General features: G+C 43.2%; 2 protein-coding genes across 2 annotated transcripts; both read right to left on the bottom strand.

Annotated features, from left to right (window-relative positions):
* Positions 1 to 3,980: 3,980 nt before the first annotated feature.
* LOC115222514 lies at positions 3,981 to 4,634 on the bottom strand. Its single transcript, XM_029792746.2, has one exon. The coding sequence runs from the start codon at positions 4,632 to 4,634 to the stop codon at positions 3,981 to 3,983; it is 654 nt and encodes a 217-aa protein (XP_029648606.2).
* A 2,487-nt stretch (positions 4,635 to 7,121) lies between these two features.
* Positions 7,122 to 7,997, bottom strand: LOC115222515. The gene has a single exon (XM_029792747.1). The coding sequence runs from the start codon at positions 7,995 to 7,997 to the stop codon at positions 7,122 to 7,124; it is 876 nt and encodes a 291-aa protein (XP_029648607.1).
* Between the last annotated feature and the right edge of the window lie 3,843 nt (positions 7,998 to 11,840).

The following is an 11,840-nucleotide window of genomic DNA, read 5'->3' on the forward strand; positions in this document are numbered from 1 at the left end:
TGAGCATGGAAAACAAGCGAGAAAGGAATGTGTAGCGTATGAATGTGACAGAGATAGTGTTTTGCTGTCTGCCTTGAAGCAGACCTTTCCGTTGCCACTGCCTGATATTTATGATTGATCTTTCTAAATATTTTATTTCTCAACTTACTCAAGATCTTTTGTTGTTTATAAATGGGAGAGAGATAGATAAAGATAGAGAGTAAGAGAAAGCGAGGGAGAGTCCGAGAGAAAGGAAGAGTAAGAGAGTGGGAAAGTGAGAGAGAAAGGAGAGAGAAACAAAGAGGGAGAATCATCATCATCATCATCATCATCATCATCATCATCGTTTAACGTCCGTTTTCTGTGCCAGCACGGGTTGGACAGTTTGACAGGGGTCTAGGAACTCAGGAGGCGGCACCAGGCTCCAGTCTGATCTGGCAGTGTTTCTACGGGTAGATGCCCTTCCTAAAGCCAGTCAAGGCGGCGCTGCATTCCGCCACGTTCGGATGGTGCTTTTTACGTGCTGAAAGGAAGCAACAGAAAGTAACAACCACACTCTTACCCGCGTGTAGAGCGGGTCACCTTCAGCTAGTCTCTATATATAAAACTGAAATGCGTTTTTACCGCTCGGATCGCTTTCAATGCCACTACATCCCGTCCGATTCGCTCCAAAATTTACATGGACATGTAGAATGAGGTGACGATGCTCGTGGGCTACCTTAGAAATCCCTATCTTAAAAGGTGTGGTTGCTAGGGACCATCTTCCTCACTCACGCTATTTCCTCCTTCCCTCTCTTACTCCCCTTCATTTATAACTTTCAGAATTCCACGACCTTATTTAAAGTATCTGTCACTCTCGCTATTTCCTCTCTTTTTCACTCACTCTGTTTCTTAGCTTCCCATAACTTTTACTCATGTATCTTGTCTGCATATATAGAGAGAAACAAATATTCCATCGCCATCGCGCCGCATTCTATTTCTACCTGTCAACGCGCTCACTCTCGCTATTTCCTCTCTGTTTCACTCACTCTGTTTCCATCACGTCGGCGTTCTTTGATGTATCTGTCTGTCACCAACAACACACGAGCATGAGAACAAACATTATGAATCAGATATTCTTGCGTTCATTTATATGTGTGTGTGTGTTCTATATATAAATATGTATATATAATGTATGTGTGTGTGTGTGTGTGTGTTCTATATAAATATGTATATATAATGTATATATACAAAGTGTATATATCTGTATTTATGTATATTAAACATTTTCATACTTTTTCATAGTTATATATATTTTTAAACAAATTATAAATATAATTTAATAATTTTTATTTTCAATTTAAATAATTTCAATTTTTCAATTTTATATATTTTATATATTATTTTTTTTTATGTTTTTGTTTTTGGTTTTTCACTGTTTAATTTGCCTATTAGTAGTTTTATCTCTAATTTAATTTATACAGATATATATCTCATCTGTATACATTTGTATATATATTGCGTGCACACACACACACACACACACACACATATATATACACACATATATATATATAATGTGTGCATTACGTAGTCGGTCGATTCAGCTGAAAATATGCACAGCTATGTTAAAAGTGCTGGCAAGTTTGCATGACAACTATTTTTTTCCTCAAATGAAAGGCGTCACCTCTAGGACAAAATTCCTTATCTTATAAAATGTGACCCCAGTTGACCCGAATGAAATCGGGTTATATTAACCAAAATGTGAAAAGGGGTCTAAATGGGGCTGGAAGGGGATTAAAATTTAAAGGAGCGAGTGTTTAGGAATTCTCTGTTACATCAAGCTAAAAAATTTGCGCCACCTTTTTAATCGTCAATGTGTTGCCGTCCATGATAAAGAAGTTTTGAATGCTTGCCATGGTGAGTCTACTGTCGTGAGAAAGAATCACTTCAAAACTTGGTGTTTACGAATTTTCTTTTACATCAAGTTCAAAATTTTACGCCAGCCGTTAAACTCTCAATACGTTGCTGTCCGTCGTTAAGAAATGCCAGCCATGGTGACTCTACTATCCTCAGATTCTATCCCTTCAAACTTTGGTTTCCAATATTTTATTATTTTTATTCAGCTCGCAAGTTCGTCTGTCCCTTTTAAATGTTAGCGTTTTGCTGTCTGCCTTGAAGCAGACCTTTCCCTTGCCACTGCCTGATATTTATTATTGATCTTTCTAATATTTTTTTATTTCTCAACTTACTCAAGATCTTCTGTTTTTTAAATGGGAGAGAGATAGATAAAGATAGAGAGTAAGAGAAAGCGAGGGAGAGTCCGAGAGAAAAGAAAAGTAAGAGAGTGGAGAAGTGAGAGAAACAAAGAGGGAGAATCATCATCATCATCATCATCGTTTAACGTCCGTTTTCCGTGCTAGCATGGGTTGGACAGTGTGACCGGGGTCTGGGAAGCCAGGAGGCTGCACCAGGCTCCAGTCTGATCTGGCAGTGTTTCTACAGGTGGATGACCTTCCTAACGCCAACCACTCTGTGAGTGTAGTGGTGCTTTTTTCGTGCCGCCGGCACACGTTGCAGGGGGTCTCGCAGCGGCAACGATCATTTGTGCTTTTTACGTGCCACCGACCGCACAGAAGCCAGTCAAGGCGGCGCTGCAATCGGCCACGTTCGATGGTGCTTTTTACGTGCTGAAAGGAAGTAACAGAAACTAACAACTACACTCTTACCCGCGCGTAGAGCGGGTCACCTTCAGCTAGAATATATATATATATATATATATATATATATATATATTATATATAAACTTAGATATGTTTCGACCAAAGATTGGTCCAGGCCATGTCTAACTTAATAGCACCACCTTGTAGTGGATGCGTGGATGTATTAATAAATACATAAGTGCTTTGTAATAAATTAAAGATTTATTATCACTACATCAATTTGTAAGCAATGTTACACATCGCTTGTACAAAATGCATATTAAATAGTGGTTGCAAATAATACATATTAAAGGAATGCATAATACAGGATACACATTAAAGCAGAATATGTTTGATGGTGTGTGTGTGTGTGTGTGTGTGTAAATCATGCATGACAGAGTCACCTTTCTGATTATTCTTTCGTCGTCCTCATAAATGCGTGGCGTTCTCTTAAACGTTGGTTCGGGTTCTCTCTAGATACCTATTTCTCCGTTCTATTTATAACATCTCAAATAGCCAGAAAAATAGATATACCGCAAGAGTGTTATTGCGTACAGTAGGTCGCTGGTCGTCCTGTTAAACTTCGCCTGACCTGCTCGGGTCAGAGGTCGAAGGGAGACGATCCATCATTTTTTGTCAGAACAAAGAGATTCTGATTTCGCGCCTTTTTGTGCATTGGTATTTTACGACCAATGATTCTTGGGTCTGATTTCGAATCCAAGCTTTGAGAAGGAAGTGCTAATTCTTACACTACCCCCCTTCTAGTGAGAAAGCCACAGAGATCGAACGATATTGGAAATGTATTATTATTATTATTTTTATTTATTTTTTTTTTTTTGATTGTGTGCATGTAGAAAAAAAAATTTTTTTACACATTGAACGATAAAAATATGCATGAAAGGTTTACAATTTGTATGTGCTATATGGTGGGCAATATGTATATGTGCCCAGGCAGAATTATGTTGGCGCGTTGAAAGAGATGTGCGTCTATTGATTACTCGACCTACTAGAGGTCTAATAGAGACAAGGTATCTTTCAGTGGCGAAAAAAAAAATCGAGTGATAGCACGCATGAGAACAAGATTTGTAAATGTGTGTGGATATACAGTTAGCAAAAAAATATATTTATGAGAAAGCAAACATTTTGAAGAGAAAACAAAAAATATGTACATGCAAAAATGAAAGAAATGTTCATCGGCAAAGTTCGATTTTGAAATGTTCCGTAAAAGTTCATACAGACAGTTTTTGTTTTCATTTTTTTTTCTTTACGTACACAAATGTTCTTTGATTTCTCTGGGTGGGTGATGCAGTTATGTGTTCATTAGGAAGATGGATACGTTAGGAGTTCAGAACTTACCCGAAAAACTTGCACAAACCTTGCTGGCCATCGAACTGTTCTTCCTGATTTGGTGTGTCGGGGTTGTGCAGCATCTGTGGTGTTCGCTGGAGTTGCCGAGTCTGTTTGAGGAAAAGAGGGGACTGAATGTAAGTCCTCCTCGATGAAAGCTTTTTTTAAACGATCAATCGAGACCGTATTTCGTTTACCTCCAATATCGAGGACGAAATACTTGGGTTCTCTTTTGATGACCTTGTAGGGCCCGGAATATGGTGGTCGAAGTTGAGAGGGTATCCCATCATTCCTCACGAAGACATGAGTCCATGTGTTGATATCTTTTGGGACACGTGAAACGACGTTCTGTTGTCTGGGGCCTGAGGGTGATACTTGCGACATGGATGTTCGTAATCGGTGCACATATTGTTGTGGGTCAGGGAAGTTTTGTGAAACAGGTTCGATCATCTGCCCAGGTAAGGTGAGTGTTGTGCCATAAACGAGTTCGGCCGGAGTATATCCCAGTTCTTCCTTAATCGTGGATCGAATTCCAAGGAGGATGAGAGGGAGATGTTCCAACCAGTGAGAACTGTCTGGAGCTGCTTTTATAGATGCCTTGAGTTGGCGGTGAAAGCGTTCCACCATGCCATTTGCTGCAGGGTGGTAAGCTGTAGTGCGGGTGTGTTTACACCCGAGGAGACGAGTCAGCTCGGTGAAAAGGTGGGAATCGAACTGACGTCCTCTGTCGGTGGTAATTGTTGCGGGTGTGCCAAAACGCGAAACCCATTGTGATATCAGCGTTTTAGCGACCGTTTCTGCTGATATATCAGATAGGGGCCAGGCTTCGGGCCATCGCGAGAACCTATCTACGCAAGTTAGCAAATATGAATAGTTCTGCGAAGGTGGCAGGGGTCCAACGATATCAATGTGAACGTGCTGAAATCGTGCATCGGGCTGCGAAAATGAACCGATTGGTGATTTTATGTGCCGGTGGATTTTCGCTTTTTGGCACGCAACACAGCACTTGGTCCATTCTCTGATATCCTTGTTGATACTGGTCCACACAAAACGGGTCGATATTAGCTTTTGAGTGGAGCGAATACCAGGATGTGACAGAGAATGTAGAGCGGAGAAAACTTCTCGACGATATTTCTGTGGTACATAAGGGCGTTGGTAACCAGTGGAAATATCACACACATATGGGCTGTGGATGATGGTAGTGGAACATGCTGAAATTTCAGAGATGACGAATTCCGGAGCTTTAGAAGTTCTTCGTCATTCTCCTGGTCAGCTGCTATACGTGCCAGATCAATTGTAGACGTGGTGTGGATAGCATTGATCTGCGCACGTGAAAGTGCATCGGCTGCCACGTTGGTCGTCCCTTTGATGTGGCGTATATCCGTCGTGTACTGCGATATGAAATCGAGGTGGCGTATTTCTCTTGGCGAATGGCGATCCGGTTTGGTGTTAAATGCGTATACTAATGGCTTGTGGTCGGTATATATGGCAAAATTGGTACCTTCTAGCATATGACGGAAATGCTTAACGGCCAGGTATGCCGCCAATAATTCCCGACTGAATGTGCTGTATTTGGTTTCCGCGGGTTTTAACCGCTTAGAAAAGAAAGACAACGGTTGCCATATACCGTCAACAAGCTGTTGTAGCACACCTCCGATTCCGGAATCGGATGCATCAACGAGTAAACATCGTGGGGCGTCTGGTTTTGGATAAACCAACATGGTAGCGCTAGATAACGCTTTTTTCAGGGCAGCGAAAGAAACGAGTTGATCTTCGGTCAGAGCTATATCTGCGTTTTTGCAGGTTCGCTGACGTAGCAAATCCGTGAGCGGTTGCGCTATTTCAGCGAGGTGGGGCACGAACCGTCGATAGAAATTCGCTAGACCGAGATATTCCCTTAATTTGCGGAGAGATGTGGGTGGTGGAAAATCCACGATGGCCTTGACTTTCTCGGGAAGGGGACGAATTCCATTTTTATCGACTATATGGCCGAGAAAATGAAGGGAAGCAACTCCGAACAAACATTTGGTAGGGTTGATAACAATTCCAAATTGACGTAGTCGTCCGAATAGCAGGTGAAGGTGTTGATTATGCTCTTCGTCCGAGTTACTGGCCACGAGTATGTCGTCTATGTAGGCATAGACGAAAGGCAAACCTCTAGTCACCATGTCGATAAACCTTTGGAATGTCTGTGCCGCGTTTCGTAAACCGAAAGGCATACGCAGGAATTCAAACATTCCGAAAGGTGTAGTCACTGCTGTCTTTGAGATGTCTGCAGGTTCGACTGGGATTTGGTTGTATGCTCGCACCAGGTCGATTTTTGAAAAGATGCGAGCTCCATGCAGCGAGCTCGAAAAGTCCTGAAGAAAAGGCACCGGATAGGCATCACTGATAGTGCTTTTATTCAGTGATCGATAATCGCCGCAAACCCGCCAATCGGTCGATGATTTTTTTGGGACGCAGTGTATCGGCGAGGACCAGTTGCTGCTGGAAACGCGGATGATTCCGAGGTCGAGCATGTGCTGGAATTCCCGCTTGACGGCCTGGAGACGATCAGGTGGTAACCTTCTGGGCCTTGCAGCAACAGGTGGACCGCTGGTTTTGATGTGGTGGGTAACGTCGTGCTTTATCGGCTGGTTATGAAAAACTGGCCGGGCGACATCTGGATAATCATTCAGGATGGAACTGTGACGAGTCGTTGTCGTAAGCATTACAGTTGGGCTGACTGTGTCCATTCGAGCGGCTATACCGCGCACAGTAAGCTTGGTGGTGGTGTCGACAAGTCGTCTGTTCTTTATGTCTACCAGGAGACCGAAATGATGCAGGAAATCGGCTCCTAAGATAGGGGTCGGCAGTTTAGCGACGACGAATACCCACTGAAATGTGCGGCGTAGTCCCATGTTTAATGTTAGGGACTGTTCACCGTAGGTTGGAATGGGTGAATGGTTGACTGCCTGAAGACAGACTGATGTCTCTTTTCTTTTTCCAGAGTGTTGGAGACTGGGATGATGCTGACTTCCGCACCTGTGTCAACCAGGAAACGCGTGCCTGTTACACGATCGCAAACGAAAAACAGGCGACTGTGTGGGTGCGAACCAGGAACTTCCGTCGCGTTCAATTCCTGGCTGTGCCGTTTCCCGAACTGGGTGAGGAAAACGAGCACGGTACCGTACATTTTTGTGCCCGTGTTCCGAATGTTCGGTGGTACCAACACGTGTCATGCGAGCCGCGGGTAGCACTAGGGCTTCGGGACCGTCTGCCATCTCGTCGAGATCGGCTGGTGCTTCGACGCTGGGGACTAAACTTTAGGGCTTGTATTTGGGCTGTGAGAATTTGTATTTGCGCAGCTTGCTGCGTCATTAATGCACGCAAATCCGAAATCTCTGAAGAACTGGTTTGTGCACGGAAAAGATTGGTAATTGGAGCGGCTGGCGTCACCGTCGATACCGTTGGATATCTGTGCGGTACTTCGGCTATTTTGTCAGCTAGCTCCGCCAGTTCTTCAAGGGATGTGTTTTCTCTGGTGGACGCGAGAACAACCTGGGTATTGGAGGGCAGACGCTGGAGAAAAAGTTGCTTGAAGATTTTTTCTGGGAGCGTCTCATCTCCGAGAAGCTGTTTCATTCTCCGAAGAAGCTGGGACGGCGTTTTGTCACCCAATTCTTCCGATATCAGAAGCTGGTGAAGTCTTTTTTGTTGGGATTCTGAGGTTCTGTTTATTAACGTGGTTTTAAAAACTTCATATGAAACAGAACCGGGTGGTGCCATGATAAGGTCGCGTATCACGTTCGTTATTTCTGGTGACAGAGAACTGATAACGTGAGAAAGTCGAGCCGCATCGCTCGATATTCTGTGAGAGGCAAACTGTGCCTCTATATGGTGAAACCACAATGTCGGGTCGTGGGTCCAGAATGGTGGAATTTTTAACGAGATCGCCGCTTGGAATGCCATGTCGATGTTGGCCGCTGGGTTTTGTTCCGGGAGATTCATTGTTTTCGTCGGAATTTTCAGTTGCTTCGTTGCTGGTGATGTGCAAACTGTAATTCTTCGACGCGGTTGATGAAGCTGGTTCCAGGGAAGGCGCGATTCGTTTTACGGGGTCACCAAATGTAGTGGATGCGTGAATGTATTAATAAATACATAAGTGCTTTGTAATAAATTAAAGATTTATTATCACTACATCAATTTGTAAGCAATGTTGCACATCGCTTGTACAAAATGCATATTAAATAGTGGTTGCAAATAATACATATTAAAGGAATGCATAATACAGGATAAACATTAAAGCAGAATATGTTTGATGGTGTGTGTGTGTGTGTGTGTGTGTAAATCATGCATGACAGAGTCACCTTTCTGATTATTCTTTCGTCGTCCTCATAAATGCGTGGCGTTCTCTTAAACGTTGGTTCGGGTTCTCTCTAGATACCTATTTCTCCGTTCTATTTATAACATCTCAAATAGCCAGAAAAATAGATATACCGCAAGAGTGTTATTGCGTACAGTAGGTCGCTGGTCGTCCTGTTAAACTTCGCCTGACCTGCTCGGGTCAGAGGTCGAAGGGAGACGATCCATCATTTTTTTGTCAGAACAAAGAGATTCTGATTTCGCGCCTTTTTGTGCATTGGTATTTTACGACCAATGATTCTTGGGTCTGATTTCGAATCCAAGCTTTGAGAAGGAAGTGTTAATTCTTACAACCTGATAGGATTATTCGAATCCTGTTTAAGTCAAGTTTTGTTTATGGTCCATTCAAGTAGTGAGTTCTTGTTGGGTGAGTTGTATACAATTATGGGTGGCTTATCTGGTATTCTTTGAAGGAATCTATCCAGACTCCGTTTAAAGTTGATGGGATCCTTTTCCTCTTTGATCTCTTTCGGGACAATGTTAAATAGGGCAGGGCCTGTTGGGGAAAACAAATTATGTTGCAGTGTACATGTATGCTGTGACCTTGAATTGAGCAGGGGACGTATGGCCCGTGGTCCCAGTCTTGGATGAACCTTGAAGCTAATGTTCAGGTCGTTTGGGAAAAGTTGGCGGTATATTCTCCACATCGTACAAATGATGTACCGCTCACGGCGACGCTGGAGAGAGTAAAGTTTCAAGGCTTTAAGGCGATCCCAGTAATCGAGAGCAGCCATGCCTTCAATTCGTTTAGTGAGTGCCCTCTGGGGTGACTCAATCCTCGAGATGTTTTGTCTTGTATGGGGAGACCACAGTGGGCAGCAATATTCAAGGTGTGGCCGTGCACCTTGTTCTCTGGACCGGAAAGTTCTTAAGATCCAGGAACTCATCCTCAGAGCTATATCGACCTTCTTGTTGATGTGTGCACTCCAACTGAGATCGTCATCAACAATTACACCCAGGTCTCTGATATTGTTAGAGGCTGTGAGCGGTTCCCCTGAAGGAAGAGAGTATCGCTGTTTTAGTGAGGAATTTCTTCCAAAATGCATCAGCTCAAATTTTCCCTCGTTCAGTTGCATTTTGTTTCTGTCTGCCCATTGACTCACAGCATATAGATCAGACTGGAGTTGAGTTCGGTCTGCTTCTTCATTGACGATTTGCTGGAGCTTAGTGTCATCAGCAAATATTTTCACTTTGCAGTAATGTACGACACTGGAAAGGTCGTTTATGTAAATTATGAAGAGTAGCGGACCCAAGACAGTCTCCTGGAGGACACCGCTGGTGACTTTTGCTGGGCTTGAGTGGACTCCATCAACTACAACATGTTGTGTTCTATTTGCCAGGAAATACTTAATCCAGTGTAGAACTTTTCCACGGATTCCAACGTTTGCCAATTTTGAGAGTAGGATATTATGGTCTACCCTGTCGAACGCTTTACTGAAGTCAAGATATATGACATCAGAGTTCGAACCTGTTCCCAAGGCTTTGAGTACATCTTCAATGTGGTGTAAGAGCTGTGTTAGACAGTCCCTGCCATAGCGAAAGCCATGCTGATTTGCATTTAGGAGTTTGTGGGTCTCCAGGAAGTCAGCTATCCTTGATCTTAACACTCTTTCAAACACTTTAATGATGTGGGAGGTGAGTGAGATTGGGCGATAGTTGAGAGCGAGGGATCTGCTTCCCTGTTTGAAAACCGGGATGACTGACTGGGATAGAAACTGTTTCGGTATATAACCTGCGTGTAACGAATTTCTCCAGAGGTTGGTCAGAGACTGCAAGTTGGTGTCTACATTCCTACAGGAGACTAGCGGGGAATCTATCAGAGCCTACAGCAGAGTAGTATTTGACCTCATTTATTGCTGCTACGATGTCAGTGGCAGTGAAGGTTATGTCTGAGATTTTATGTTGGGAGTCAACTTCGTTCGCTTCTCTTACGTCAATATCAGTGGGAACACTAAAGACAGAGCAGTATTGTTTCTGCAGTATTTCTGCCATTTCTTTAGCATCGTGTTGGGGAATGCCGTTATCATCAATCAATGGCCCAATGGGTGAGACAGTGGTTCTATGCTTATTTGCATAAGAATAGAACACTTTTGGGTTCTGTTTGATGTTTTTGATTACCCACTGTTCCTCCACAGCTCTTTCATTTCCAATGGAGGTTTTCATGTCGGTCTGCAGATGAAGTTTTTCCAGCTCTAGCCTTTTCATTGTTGTTGAATGTGGATGTTGTATGAGGGAATATCTTAATTGGTTGATTTTTTTGTTGAGTCTTTTGATGCGCCTGATGAGTGCTTTTATTCTTCCACTCTTCTTCCCCATTCTTGGTCTGCCGTTAAATTTGCCGGTTCTCTAGCCTTCGCTTTTGTATTCTTATCTTCGCACGTTCGATCTTCCATCTCGTCTGTAGTCTTATTTTTCGCTTTTTTCTTTTTTTGAACTTTAGGTGGTGATTCCACCCTCGCTCTCTTTCTATCTTCTTTTCTTCTGTTCTTTCCTTTTCTTTCTCCAACTCGTCACCACTTTCCACATTTTCTGTGTTTACACATTTTTCATCCGCCATTTGCAATATTTCTGTCCGAGCTTCCAATGTTCTCGTCGGACATACATCTTTCATGTGGCCTCTAATTTTACACTTGTAGCACACTGGTGGTCTCCCCTCCACCACGACTCTGAGTCGAGTCTCGTCGGGGAACACCAACTCCTCTGGGATGTTATACAGGTCTTGTATGGTTATATGAACCAAAGCCTGCACCGCATAACCCCACCACTGTACATCTTTCGATTTTTCTACTTTCAATACTTTCAACGCTTTCTTTGCCGTTGAATACCACTGCCGCTAAGATTCTTTCCATGTTCAGCTTCGGCGAAATCTTACTGATTCGTATTCTTACTGCCCTTTTTCCACGATAACTTGGTAATAACATCCATTTTTCTGTTTTCAGTATTTGCGTGGCATTCTTCTTCGCTTCGTCTTCGTTTTTAAAATGAACGACCACTGTTGCGTATTTTCTACCTCTATTATAGAAGGTAGGTTCTCCTTCAACTCCATTCAGACAGCGCTCAATTTCCTCTATCGGTGCCACTTCTACTTTCTTTGAAGCCACGTTCCACGTTCTGTATGTTATAATATGTTCTCTGCGTCTTTCGCTTCTTCTTCAGGTGGTGTGATCCTCACACAGTCACCTTCTCTCTTCAAGCTGTCGAAATAATTCTTCAAAATCTCCTTCTCGACTGTAACTTCTTCCAACTGTAGTTCGCTCGCAGCCAGGCCCTTGCCTGCCGCTCCCACATACGTTTGGGTTTAAATTTTTGAGAAAAAAAATCCCCAATGCCGCAACCGCTTCCACCAACGAATTCGATCTCACAACCGCGACGACTATAGTTTCGAGGTTTTTGCCTCTCGTCAACGTATGGTAAACACCGGTCTTCGAT

Source organism: Octopus sinensis, linkage group LG20, assembly GCF_006345805.1.
Source record: "Octopus sinensis linkage group LG20, ASM634580v1, whole genome shotgun sequence".
Taxonomy (NCBI): domain Eukaryota; kingdom Metazoa; phylum Mollusca; class Cephalopoda; order Octopoda; family Octopodidae; genus Octopus; species Octopus sinensis.

Bases quoted from the DNA above. Each gene is read 5' to 3' on its own strand.
- LOC115222514 (XM_029792746.2), bottom strand. From the start codon at position 4,634: ATGGTGGAACGCTTTCACCGCCAACTCAAGGCATCTATAAAAGCAGCT.
- LOC115222515 (XM_029792747.1), bottom strand. From the start codon at position 7,997: ATGAATCTCCCGGAACAAAACCCAGCGGCCAACATCGACATGGCATTC.